General features: G+C 52.1%; 4 protein-coding genes across 4 annotated transcripts; 2 read left to right on the top strand and 2 right to left on the bottom strand.

The window, feature by feature from the left end:
* The first annotated feature begins 166 nt into the window (after positions 1-166).
* Positions 167-2,585, top strand: VE01_10167 (uncharacterized protein). Its single transcript, XM_018279573.2, has 7 exons — positions 167-638; positions 697-1,101; positions 1,154-1,244; positions 1,296-1,410; positions 1,468-1,629; positions 1,680-1,784; positions 1,859-2,585. The coding sequence occupies exons 1-7, from the start codon at positions 592-594 to the stop codon at positions 2,410-2,412; spliced, it is 1,479 nt and encodes a 492-aa protein (XP_018125590.1). The 5' UTR covers positions 167-591; the 3' UTR covers positions 2,413-2,585.
* Positions 2,586-2,707: 122 nt separating this feature from the next.
* On the top strand, positions 2,708-4,005 carry VE01_10168 (uncharacterized protein). The gene has a single exon (XM_018279574.2). It carries the CDS (start codon positions 2,925-2,927, stop codon positions 3,927-3,929), a length of 1,005 nt encoding a protein of 334 aa, XP_018125585.1. The 5' UTR covers positions 2,708-2,924; the 3' UTR covers positions 3,930-4,005.
* A 268-nt stretch (positions 4,006-4,273) lies between these two features.
* Positions 4,274-6,839, bottom strand: VE01_10169 (uncharacterized protein; the record flags this gene model as incomplete). Its single annotated transcript, XM_018279575.1, has 3 exons — positions 4,274-4,889; positions 5,168-5,979; positions 6,027-6,839. The coding sequence occupies 3 exons, from the start codon at positions 6,837-6,839 to the stop codon at positions 4,274-4,276; spliced, it is 2,241 nt and encodes a 746-aa protein (XP_018125584.1).
* A 934-nt stretch (positions 6,840-7,773) lies between these two features.
* On the bottom strand, positions 7,774-13,402 carry VE01_10170 (uncharacterized protein). Its single transcript, XM_018279576.2, has 4 exons — positions 11,277-13,402; positions 11,132-11,203; positions 10,774-11,057; positions 7,774-10,539 (listed from the first exon to the last, which is right to left on the bottom strand). Exons 1-4 carry the CDS (start codon positions 12,322-12,324, stop codon positions 7,852-7,854), a joined length of 4,092 nt encoding a protein of 1,363 aa, XP_018125581.1. The 5' UTR covers positions 12,325-13,402; the 3' UTR covers positions 7,774-7,851.
* Positions 13,403-13,443: the final 41 nt, after the last annotated feature.

The following is a 13,443-nucleotide window of genomic DNA, read 5'->3' on the forward strand; positions in this document are numbered from 1 at the left end:
CCGCTGTGGGGCGACTATCGCTGTCAGTCCAGTGACAGCCAGTGTCAGCTCCGGGTCCAAACCCAGGCCGGTCCAGGGCCACTACGGATAATTTTCTGAGTGGCGGACACCCCTTCAAGCTCCGTCCCGAGAATCCCCAAGGTTGGAAAAAGTACACTTTGCGGAGAAGTTTCGTATGAGCACTCCACATGCTCTGGTAGGTTTATTCCCACTGAACTCGTCGGAATAGTCAAGCGTTACTTTGCTCCTTTGCTCCTTTGTCTCCAACATGCCTGTGCTATTAACGAATGAGCTTTCACCGTAGATTTAACCGGAACATGAGAGGGGTAGCGTACAACCACTCCGGCGGCGATCTCGTGGCGCGTGTGGACCACGCGGTAAGATTTCTCTGGATATGGCCCTTGTAGCCTCATCGGACCGAGATGCTGCGACTATTCATAATGAGCGTCGCGCGCCCAGCTTTTTTTCCCATGCAGTCAGAGGTGTTTGTCGACAAGAAGTTGAAGTCGCGCTTTTGCTTCAAAATAGAAGAACGCTCAGAATCCCCCCGCCTGGATATTGTAGTCGCCTGAGCTGGGCCAGATCGTCGCCATGGGCAAAATATTTAATGTCTCGCTCGCGATCTTCGCTGCTACGGGGTTGGTACCACTGGGGATAGTAAGAAAATGCGCGAGGAGGCTGCTAACCTTCGTCCAGTTCTTTCCTGTTTGGATACGATGCCGGTGTCATGACCGATGTTATCGGGTCCCCAAATTTCCTCGAGTACTTCAACACCACTGATACCTCCTCCATTATTGGTGCCATCAATTCCACCTTCAATGGTGGCGCCGTATTTGGGTCGCTGATGGGAGGTCTCACCATGGATCGCTTCGGGAGAAAGATGACGATTCAGATGGGCGCGCTGATTTGCATGGTTGGTGCGATTCTCCAAGCTGCGGCTGTGAACTTGGGGATGATGCTTGCTGGCCGTATCATGGCTGGGTGGGCGGTGGGGTTGCTCAGTATGAGTGTACCGGTTTACCAATCTGAGTGTGCGCACCCGAAGATTCGTGGTATGATTGTCGGCATGGCCCAGCAAATGATTGGTGTTGGTTTCATTGTGTGAGTACTCTCGGTGGTTAATGGTCACGACGAGAGGCTAATTCTGATGTAGTTCGACATGGGTGGGATACGGAGCTCATCACAGAGATCAATCTGCGTTCCAATGGCGATTCCCCTTGGCCTTCCAGGCTGTACCATGTATCGTAAGTTGCTAACCTCGCTCTGTTCCAAATGTTGATCTGACTGGTTGGTAGATCCTATTCTGCGGCTTGTTCTTCTTCCCCGAAAGCCCACGTCACTTGATCGCCACCGATAGGGAGGACGAGGGCTTGAGGGTGTTGAAGAAGCTCCACTACGATGGACACAATGGTATGTTATTTTTGTCTGATCCATTAGTTCATACGACTTTACTAATAAAACCTACAGACGAGTGGATAGAGAGCGAATTTAACGAGATCAGACAGACCATCGCGGCTGAGAAGGCCATCACGGTTCCAGGCTGGAGAGTCATGTTTACAGTGAAGGAATGGAGGATAAGATTGTTCCATGGTGTTGCGGTCCAAGTCTTCACTCAACTCAGTGGAATCAGTGAGTTTCTGGATATCATACCCATTGAGAAATCATACTGACATCTCTAGATGTTATTGGCTACTATCAAGTTCCCATGTACAAGGCTTTAGGCTTCACAGGCGGCAAGGAAATTCTCCTCTCTGGTATCTACAACTGTGTTGGTCCACTAGCAAGTACGTATCTCCACCCCACTGTCCAATTACTCTGATCTTCCCTATGGACCTATGTACTAATATTTCATCTTCAGATTTGATCTTCATCGTCTTCATCCTCGATCGCGTTGGCCGTCGCAAGCCTCTCCTCATGGGCACCATCGGTATCACTTGCGCCCTAATCTGCGAGGGAGCCATCAATTCCCAGAACACAGACGGCTCGAGGCACAGCCTCTCCATTGCCGGCGTCTTCTTCCTCTTCCTGGTCTCCGCCATCTTTTCCTGGTCCTTCGGTCCCATCTCCTGGGTGTACATGTCCGAAGTCATGCCTATGCAGATCCGTGCTCGCGGAAACGCCTTCGCCACCGGTATTGGAAACTGGCTCGTCGCGACGCTGTTCGCGCAGGTCAGCCCATTGGGACTTGAGAAGTTGGGCTACAAGTTCTACTTCGTCTTTGTTGCGTTCAACGTCGTCATTACGTTCCCCGTCATCTTCTTCTTCTTCAAGGAGACCAACCAAGTATCGCTCGAGGATATCGATCTTCTGTTTGGCGAGAGAGCATTGGGTACGTTGCCAGATGATTTGCGCAAAGACAAGAACTTGACGGAGCTTGAGACAAGGGAGGAGATCACCGGAGAGAAGTACTGAGGGGTTCTATTTTAACCCTCGCGACGCCCCGTAGCTCAAGGCACTCATCATGATTTCATGTTTAGTGAGAATTGAATATTAACTTGAGGAAATCTCAAAAACTAATCATTCTTCATTGAGTTGAATTTTAAACATCAATCTATCTGGCGGCGTAAATCCAAGGCACGTGATTGGCTTATTTTTAGAGTGGGTTGGAGATGCATCCAGATTCCTTGGCTTTTGGGGACCTCGGCACCCCACACTAGCTACCCCACACTTTTGATGATTGTCGTGCCGACTTCCAAGAACACATGATAAGTGCTCAATGATCCTCTCAATTGAAGTAATCTCTCCTCTCTTTGAACTGCACATCTTACTATCCAAGTCAAGATATTTACCACAAGCGGAGCAATTGATCTGCCCGACTCCGATTTGATATAAAGCGACCTATCCCCAAGCATTGACTCTCATACCACCACGTCACTCCAACATCTTCAATCCCCAAACCAAACACCACATCCCCAACCGCAACCATGTCTTCCTCCAGAGATATCATCGTCTACCACTACTCCTACTCCCCCTACGCCCGCCGCGTAGTCTGGTACCTCCACCTCCGCAACATCCCCTTCTCCGAATGCGTCCAGCCACCCATCATGCCTCGCCCCGACGTCGCCGCCCTCGGCGTCTCCTACCGCCGCATCCCCATCGTCGCCATCGGCCGAGACATCTACCACGACACGCGCCTCATCCTCTCCAAGCTCGACGAGCTATTCCCCGCTTCCTCAGCACACCCAGCTCTCTCCCCTACCACCCCCGAGCACCGCGCCCTTGCGGCACTGTTCTCCACGTCCACCACGGACGGCGGTCTCTTCGGCCGCGCAGCACTGCTAATTCCTACTTCCCTGCCACTCTTCAAGGATCCGAAATTCACCGCTGATCGCGCCTCCATGAGCGGTCGCCCCTGGTCCGCCGCCTTCATCGAGCGCGCGCGTCCAGACTCCCTAGTCGAAGTCCGCGCCGCCATCGCATTTTTGGAGAACGGACTCCTCGCCGACGGACGCAAGTGGCTCCTCAACACCCCCCAGGTGTCGAGCGTTGATCTCGAGGCCATCTGGCCGCTGCACTGGGTATTCGGGATGCCCGGCGCTATTCCCGCTGAGGTGGCGAGCAAGGAGACGTTTCCTAAGGTGTTTGCGTGGGTGGAGCGTTTCAATGCCGCGGCAGGAGCTGCGCGGAAGGCGAATGGGAAGGCGAAGGCACTTAAGGGTTTTGAGGCCGCGGAGAAGATTTGGGGGAGTGAGTGGGCGGAGGGGTTGAAGGGGGTGGATGAGCGGGATCCGTTGGGGTTGAAGCCGGGGCAGGAGGTGCTTGTGCATCCTACGGATTCGGGGGTTACGCATAAGGATCGCGGGACGTTGGTGGGACTGGATGGCGAGGAGATTGTGATTGAGGTTAAGACGCAGAAGGGGACGGTGAGGGTGCATGCGCCGAGACATGGGTTTAGGGTGCTGGCGGCGCAGGAGGAGACTAAGTTGTAGACTGTGTGGGTTGGATGTTTATAGTCTGGTGTAGCAATTACAGTAGCTCGCCTTAACAAGTAAAGGATTGAGTTCGAATGCCCTCAAATTTATGCAACAAGCTCTATAACCCTATCTCCTGCGGTGAAACTCCAATACTCCATTATGCAGAAACAACCCCACAAACCCATAATGCAAGAACGGTGGCCAGCCCAGCTTCCGAGCCTACCAATTTCTTAATCCAATACGCTGGAGGACAAACACCATGATCCTCTATCCCACCGTGAAACTCCAACGCTACCCTCGTGCCAAAACGCCCCCCAAAACCCATTTACAAGAACATTACCCATCCCAACGTCCCACCCTCAATTCACACTCATATCAATAACCTCCTCAATCGGAGGAGCCGCCTTAGCATTCTTCTCCAGCGCCGCAACCAGCTCCGCCCCCCCCGCAAAAACAAGCTGATAATGGAGATCGATCACCAACCTATTTCTCTCCTCCTTCCTGCTCATCAACTCCCGCGAGAGGCCATACGGCGACTCCCTCCAGAGATCCCTCACCTGCGTCTCCAGCTCAGCGATAGCGATTCCCTTCTCGGGTCCGAAATTATCCGATAGATCTCGCGGGTCGATGCCGATAAATGTGGGGATTCCCTGCCACGAGACATCGATATCTTCCTGTGGTGTCGGGAACAGAATCTCCTTGGCCGTCTTGAAGTGAATATTCTCAAAGCGCTCGCGCTTGAGCTCGTAGCTGATGACCGTCATTTCCTCAGGGAAGTTCTTGTAACGGATATTGAACTCGATGAGGGAGAACATGACGTTCTGGAGGGAATCCATAGCACGGTCCTCGGTGATGATGCGGGAGGGGTAATCTTTGTACTTGTCGCCCCTGAGGTGGCCCCAGTAGTTTGAAGCTCTGGCGAAATCCTGGTATGATTCTGCCGCTGAGATTCTACTATTATCGTACCACGGGCCCCTATATAATGTTAGATACTATTCTACGGAGTAACCAGGCCCAGAAAATTCATAAAATTTAAGATTGGGGGAAAAATAAACAAGTGAAAGGGGTATAACAGTAGAGCGCCAAAACCAAACAAAGCGTAAATCTCAGGACAGTAATGAAACAAATATGAAAACATAAAAAAGACCATAAAGGTAGCAGAATACCACAGCCAAAGAAACTGTGCAAGCAAAACAAATGTAGAAACATTTCATGGTCCAGTCAGGCGACGAAATATAAAAACGAGAACTTACCCCGAAAACATCAACACCCCCTCCCCATCCATCTCCTTCAAAACCTCCAACCCCTTCCAAATGTGTTTCTTCCAACATTCCCTCTCCTGCGGATTCGCCATATCCATCCCCCACCCCTTCCTCGTCCCCTGCGCCGGCATGCCAATCCACTTATCCTCCGTATCCTTCGCCCCTACCCACGTCGCCAGACAACAAACCACGACCAACTTCTTCGGGGCAGCAGGAACAACGGGCTCTACCGGCCCAGCAGCCGCCGCCGCCGCATTACCAACCTCCAACTGGGCGAACGCGTTCCGAAACTGCGTTGCCAAATCCGGCAGCGGTTCCGAGGGTGGAGGCGGCAAGACAGGAGGTCGTCCATCTGGTCCAAGCAGAAACCTCGGATCCAAGCCCGGCATCTGGGTTAAGCCTGCAGGTAATATGTCAGGTATTCCTCCTGGTTGGTAGGTGAGATCTTGGAGCTGCGCTACGAGGTTTAGGTCAACTTCCTGGGGGGTAGGGATAGGCACCATGTTAAATCCTCCGACTTGTCCGGCAGGGAGGTCCTGGAGCGGCGCTCCCACTTGTGGGACCACATTCCAGGAGGGAGGCGCCATGTCATATATTCCGTCTTGTTCGGCGGCGAGGTCCTGATATATTCCGTCTTGTTCGGCGTCGAGGTCCTGATATATTCCGTCTTGTTCGGCGTCGAGGTCCTGATATATTCCGTCTTGTTCGGTGTCGAGGTCCTGAAGTGACACTGCTTCTTTTGGGGCCAGTTTCCGCAGGCTTTGGAAGGGACGAGCCCTAGCAGATAGTCTGCTTGGTTTGGGCTCGGTGGTCAAGGCCGCACGAGCTGCTTTTTTTCCCGCTTTCTCACGTTATCAGGGTGGAACGGTAAGTCGCGCAGCCGCCTTGTAGACCCTTGGTGTGGCGCCTGTGGTTGGGGATTTGAGGAACTTAAAGCCTCAGTCGTAACAGCTGCTGCAGCTGCGGCAGGGTCAGTCAGTAGATATCCTTGCCTATCTTGCACACTGTCATACGCAGCAGGGGGCGCAACCGTTTCTTCGACGTAGGACTGCTGGGCCAGCGACTCTCCAACGTATGGCGGCTGAGCTAGCGACACTCCAATGTGTGGCGGCTGAGCCTGCCACTGTCCGCCGTATGGTTGCTGATCCTGCCACTCTCCAAAGTATGGCATCTGAGCCTGCCACTGTTCGCCGTACGGTTGCTGAGCCTGCCACTGTGCACCGTATGATTGCTGAACCGGCTCCCCTCCTCCGAAAAGCGACTGAGTCTCCCACTGTCCGCCGAATGGATATTGAACCTGCTCCTCTCGTCCGTTAAACGCCCGATCCAGTCCCTCCCTATAATTTCTCTCGATCTGCTCTCTTCCAGCCTCTCTTCCAGCCTCTCTCCCAGCCTGTAACTCCGCTTCGAGTTGCGAGCCAAGATCAAGTCCGATACGTGCGGCGTCGAAATTTGGATCGACGCGTCCTGTTCTGTAGCTAGGGCGTGGGAGGGAGTTGCGGTCAGAGTGGGATGTTTGGGGGGGGAGGTCGGTTGTGTTGAGTGCGTTGTTGGAGGTGTAGAAGGGGTTGGGGGTGCTGGGGGGGAGGGAGGTGTAGAAGGCGTTGTAGGTACTGGGGGGGTTTCTGGGGGGTGGTATTCTGTCGTTGGAGCGGGGGGGCATGGTGGGCTGTTTGTGGATGGGGTGAGGCGTGGGGTGAGGTGGGGTGGGGAGAGGATGAGATAATAGGGGCTGAGAGTGTGATGATGTGACGTTGGGGTTTGGGAGATGGGGGGGGATTGTGAGTTACTGAGTTGGGAGATGCGTGGTGGGAGTTACAGTGGGTGGACATTTTGGGGATTTTGGGGGGTTAGGATGTAAACGATTTAATTGTGATGAATAGCGAAGGCGCGAGGGAGGTGAATTGAGAGGAAGGTGCGAGAGGTTGAGGAGTTGGGGAAGGAGCGATTGGGGGGGGGTTATCATACGATGTAAACAAAGCCTTTCAGCCTCGTTTATCACATATTGTAATTCAGACTCGGAGTTACTCGGGACCTTGTTTGTGGCGATTGATAACTACTTGGGTGGATAGAGGTGCTTAGAATGATAAATCTAATTTTGGGAGTCAAAAAATCCAAAAGCTTAAAACAAATTATTTTATTTTATTTTAATATGTGTGGTGAGAAATTCACCTCGAATCTAGGAGCTTGACAATGTATTCGGGAAGATATGGGTAGTTTTGTATTTTGTATTCAATAAGAGAATTATAATTACATTATACTGCTGGTTTCTTTATTTACCATCTACTTATTTCGTTCTACAATTTTCTAATTTCGAACACGGTAAAATAATTACAGTGAATTTTACTTAACAGAACATTCCACAACAATATTCTCACAAACCAAACATCACCATAGCAAAGCATTCACTTCACTATCAGCACTTCAACCACACATCTTCATCACACACACACACACACACAAATCAAATCTTAATCTCTCCATTCCGCTATAATACAACCACCCCCCTCCCTCCTCAATATGCACCCCCTATTGTTACAAAATACAGTAGTATACCCCCCATCCCTTTCCTCCCCCAAACCACCCATCCACTCATGCCCAAGCCCAAACGCCGCGCTATACAAACACCCTCCCTCCCCAGTCCACAAAAGAAAACCCCCCTCCACAAACAGGCTCTACTGCTGCTCATGAATAAAAGTGCAATTCGCCCCCTTCGCACACTTCCCCTCCTGCCAGAACCGACACGGCTTCGTCCCGCGCTTATAATCCGGATCCAACCTATTCTTATTAAACTTCCCCCCACCCTCTCCTCTACCGCCGCTATCCCACGGTTTCTTTCCCCCCTCCGCACCATCTTGTCCATAACCCCCCGACGATCCCCAAGTCTGCGCACCAGACTGCTGCTGTTGGGCGGAAGAGGAAGTGTTCCAGGTAGGAGGTGGAGCAGGGGCAGCTTGTTGCAGACTAGCAGCGTATGCGAGCCAAGCAGGCTGTTCTTGATACTGCGTCTGCTGCGCTCCATAGTTGGTGGCGGCGGCGGTGGTGGTTGTTTGTGGCTGGCTAGGCCACGGCAACTGCTGCTGCTGTTTTTGCGGGTACCCCATCCCCGCGAGGATATTCTGGAGGTCAGAAGGATCATACTCTCCCTGATCCTTCGCCGCAGCAGCGGCGGGAGGCTGATACACCTGTTCCTGTCCCATAATCTTCTGCAGCTGCCCCATCAACTCATCTTGCGTAGTGGTGGTAGACTTAACCCTCGCATGGTGCTGCGCCTCCGCAATCTGCCGATCCAGGAACGCCTTATCCCTCGCCGCCTTGGCGATCTGGTCTTTAAGAAGGGTCTCATAATAAATCTTCTTCGAGGCCGGGGTCATCCACTCCGGTGCCTCGATAGCGGGGAAGGGGAGACCGATCTTGGATGCGAAGATGGTGGCGAGGTTTGTCCAATCCGCTGGATCCATGCCAGGCGGTGTGGGGTAGGCGAGTTGAGCCTGCTGGAGTTGCTGGGTAGCGGCGGTGGTGGTGGTGGGTGGGAAGAGCGCTGACATCGGTGTAGTACCAGCTTGTAATTCTGCGAGGGTTGAGATAATTTGCTCCATTGATTTTTGTGGGGCCGATTTCTTGGCAAAACGGGGGCTTGTGCCGATAGCGTTGAGCATGTCCGGGACGGTAACTTTAGCTGGCGGCAGCCCGAGGATTTCAGCAGCGCGTTTATGTTGCATTTCTCTGTGGATACCGAGGCGTTCTTCTTCTTCTTTGCGGGAGAGACGTGACATCGCTGCTTCAGGGCCGTAGAGTCTGATATCGAGGAGTCGACGTTGGACTTTTGGGAAGTTTGTCGGTTGGCGGAGTTGTACCTCTGTTCCTGGGGTTGTAGGTTCAAAGGGCGGTTCCTTGGGTGAATGCGGGATATCTTTAATATCCGTGTAAACAACCATCAACTCCGTATCCTCACGCTTACTCTGAATCCTTTGTTGCTCCGTCTCGAACTCCACCGGCCCACCTCTCGACGTGAAACCCTTCCCATAATACCCCTCGGGCAAGGCTGAGAAATCAACCTCACTCAACACAGGCCAGGGCTTGCTATTCACCTCAGCTTCAGTCTCCTCATCATCCACCTCCACCACGCCCTGGAAGCGCTGTTTATGCATCATCCCCTCAGAACGATCATCATGTGCATCCCTCAGCATCTCACCCTGGCGCCCCTCATCCTCCGATCGCTCGTGTGTGAAAATCCGCACTTCGGTGAGGCTATCCCCCTCTTTGAAGTGAACCCTGAGATGACGTCTAGACTCCTTGCGCTCTCTCCTGGCTTTCTGCTCGGGTGTTTCGTCAGGGCGCTTGGGTGCGGCGGGTGCTTTGGGGATTTCTTTCGGCTTTGAGATGTCGTCAAGAAGCATAGATAGCGCAGAGGGTCCTGTAGATGGAGCGGGCCTTTTGGCCACAGGCTTGGCTGCTGGTATTGTCGTGGCTGGCGCGGCTTTCGGACCTTGTTTTCCGAGCTTGGCGAAGAAACCAGTAGCCTTGATGGGGATCTTGTTGCCTGATGGTTTGGCAGGAAGTCCCTTCGCACCTTCCGCAGCAACCTTCTTATTTGGTGAATTACTAGCACTATCAGGCTCGTGAGGTCTCTTCAAGCTCGACACCGCCTGTATTCCCGCCTTGGTATCCGCAGGAGGTGTAGGTTTATGCTCCCCCCTCGCAATAGGCTCCTTCATTTCAGCTCTCTTCGCAGAGTCTTCAGCAGCAGCCATTATAGCCCTATCCTGTGCTTCAGTCGTGCTCTTCATGATACTCTCCACAAAGCGCCTAATATCTTCCTGTCTCCGCTTTCCCTCGAGATCGACATTCTTGCTTTCTAGTCTGTTTTTGTTGAACTTCTTGACAATGCCATCGAATTTAGATCTAGTCAAGACGGCCTCGCTCATTTTGTTGAAGGAGGACATGAGGTGGAAGACTGCGAGAGCGAGATCGCCCAGGTAGTCATCTGCTTTGATACAGTTTCTGAGGATATTGGTCAATCCAACAACGAACTTGTCATGCGTAGCCAGCGTGTCTTTGAGATCTTGATGTCCCTTAGTGATGGCGACATTCAAAGCATTAACAAGAGCTTGTTGTCTCGTAGCTCGCTCAACTTTCAACTTCTTGACATCGGCATCACGCTTCTCGGTTTCCGCTTTGGCAAGTTCTCCTGTAACTCGTACTAGTTCTTCACGTAGACCTGCAATGAAGGGATGGAACCCCATAGCAACTTTCATCTTCTCATCTGCTGTTGCGCGACGACCTGGCGGACTGTAAATAATGCCAAGGGCATCCCAGGTTGCCGCCTCGGCGACATCCGTTGGACGCGGCTCGGGACGAATCTGTGCCATTGTTAGTAACAAGTAATAAACAATAGAAAATAACAATGATAAGAAGAACAAGGAAAGGGTGGAGGAGAAGTGGAGGGTTCTTTGTTGATCGCCTAGGAAACCCAAGACTCTGTTGATCATCAAGGAAACTCAAGTCTCGGGACTCGAACATAAACGCTTAACATAAACGCTTAACGTTCACCACCACCCCCACCAACAAACAACAACAAAAAAAAACGTCCTTACCTCGTCTAGCGTCCTCATATCCCCCACCTCCTCCTCCTCCTCATCCGAATACTCCGACTCATCCTCCGAGCTCGTATACTCCTCCTCACTCGATTCCGGCGACTGCGACTGCGACGGCGGCCTAAGACTCGCTATCTCACCTGCAGGAATATTCGCAGCAGCAGCAGCAGATAAAGGCGCGAGTCGCTCCTTCGAGAGTAAATTAGACTTCCTCGCACTGGCGTACTTCTTTGTACCTGGGGCCCGGATTTTCTTGGGTTTGCTTGTGGGAATGGCGGAGAGTTCTAGACGGGGGGATGTCAAAAATGGGCTCTTGTATAAAGAGACTAAGTTGGGGGCGGGGTTCGGTAGCACTTACTATGCTCGAGGCCAGGTACTAGGACCTTTCCACTTCTGTTAGGGCGTCCTTGCCAGACGGGAAGTGCTTTTGCTACGGACGACAATTAGTTCGGTGTTCTCACAAAGAGGGTGAGTACACCATTTGATTACTGATTTTAACTTACAAGAATACTTATTGTCTAGTTCAATCGAGCCTACACCAAGAACCGCAAAAGGTGCCTGCGAGAATCTGCGAGATGGAATATCCTTTGTCTCAGCCAACAGCTCTGGGTGCGTAACCCTGAGCTGTGCGGAAGCGTATTTCTGAGCTGCGTCCGAAACACTGGGAATAGGCTGGCTAGGTAAAGGCTGGCTCGCTGGCGACGGTTGGTTTACTGGTTCTGGGTTGATTGCAGCAATAGAAGGCAAAGCAGGCACGGGTGAGATGGCGGCATGTTGGCTAACCACAGGTCGAATAGGGGCATGCTGAGTCTGGATCTCCGGCTGGATAGGGTGGTACTGAGGAACCGGAGTCGAGACAGGAATAGGCTGTTCCAGGAACTCCGGCTCTGACGTCCACGACTGGCGGAAATTCTGGCTGGCAGCATTGCTGGGGAGTGGCTGTGGTGTCAAGACAATTCTCGACGGTGCTGGTGCAGGGTACTGCACAGCTCTGTCGAGGTCATGCGGCGAGATCGTTACAGGCACCTGAGGTTGAGGGGAATAAGAGTATTGGCCTTGGTTTTGCGCATACTGCTGGTGCGATTGAAGAGGCACCTGTTGCGGCATCTGCTGGGCCATCTGCTGTATAGGGCTCTGGCTGGTGGTCGGGTAGGCGCCATACTGAATCCCATACTGTCCGAGGCTGCTATTTGAGCGCAGAGGCTCCTGGCCATATACGGCCTGATATTGCGCATTTGGATACACGGGTGACTGGGAAGCGACGTAATTAAATTGCGACTGAGCAGGCTGGATATATTGTTGTTGCTGCTGCTGCTGGATCTGCTGGGGGTGCTGATGTGAGAGTTGGTGCTGCTGCTCCTGGTGGGCATGCGGGTGCTGGTACTGCTGTGGATTGAAAATATCCTCAGCATACTGTGGCTGCTGCTGCTGCACCCATTGATTTTGGTCAATTAAAGACGGATCGACGATGTAATTATTCATCTGTTGACCCAATTCATGCGAGTAGTTATCATTGCCTCTCATGGGGTTATTATCCTGCACGTGATCCATATTTGTTAGATGGACCGTGCGGGGGTGCCGCTTTATCGGATTATTTTTGTTATTTGACCCCGTGACCGCTGGGTTGGGTGGCTGGTGGGTTAAAGCAGCGGAGGTTGTTCAGAGCCGTTCTTAGGCCGTTAAAAGCAGCGAGAGTATTGGACAGAGACGGTGGAGATAAGGGACACTAAGCGATAAAGAACCAATCAGCTGCAAGAACAGGGCCGTGAACCGTGAACAAGGTGGCAGTTCCCAGTAAATTCCCAGAAAAGGTCGACTCGTCAACAACGGACGGGTTCAAACGGGTCTTGTTCCCCAGCTAAAAGTCATGGATGATGTACTGTAGAATGAGTGTAGAATGTGTAGAATGAGGATAGAATGAGGATAGAATGAGGACTGCAGAATGAGGTGAGATAGTCGTGATGTCGTACTGTAAATGAAGTCGCTCTGCTCTGCTCTCTCTGTACGTCGAATTAAGAGTACGTACGTACGGTATGGTATATCTCCTCGGTCTCCTCTCCTGCCTCAATTTGTACGCGCTTCTCTTCTCGCGATCGACTGTACTGTCTGTATGTACAGCCAATATTTGACGCTGTAAAAGAACCCAGGAAAGCCCCAGAACAGACTGACAACAACAGACAACGCACGTAAATGCAGAAAAACACCCTTTTAGGCGGGACAACAACAGCGCAACACGCAGCAGCAACACACGTTCCTGCGCGTGTATTTTGCAACTGCTGCTTGTCTTGTCTGTCTGTCTGTTTGTATACACTGTCCTCTGTCCACCAACTGTATCCTGTATCTGTATCCTGTTCACTCCTTCCTCGCGCGCGCAACGAAAAAAGAACGATGCGCCTGCTGTTGACCCTGAACCCGACAGTCCTGACCAGCGCCTGCGTGGGAGTATTACACCCCTTTACAGCGCCTGTTCAGCGACCTGTCAGTACAGCCAGGACAACAGCGCAAACACTGCGCGTGCGTTCCTTTTAATTTGAGTATTCGTACGCTGCTTGAGGTGATGAATTTATTACGATTGTATGAAGGGAGAGAGAGAGGGAGGAGATGGGAAAGGAGGAGGAGGAGGTTTCGGTGTTTGACGTTGGGTCCATTGAAAGAAGATCCTTGATGCAC

This window comes from Pseudogymnoascus verrucosus, assembly GCF_001662655.1.
Source record: "Pseudogymnoascus verrucosus strain UAMH 10579 unplaced genomic scaffold scaffold_74, whole genome shotgun sequence".
NCBI classification, from domain to species: Eukaryota; Fungi; Ascomycota; class Leotiomycetes; order Thelebolales; family Thelebolaceae; genus Pseudogymnoascus; species Pseudogymnoascus verrucosus.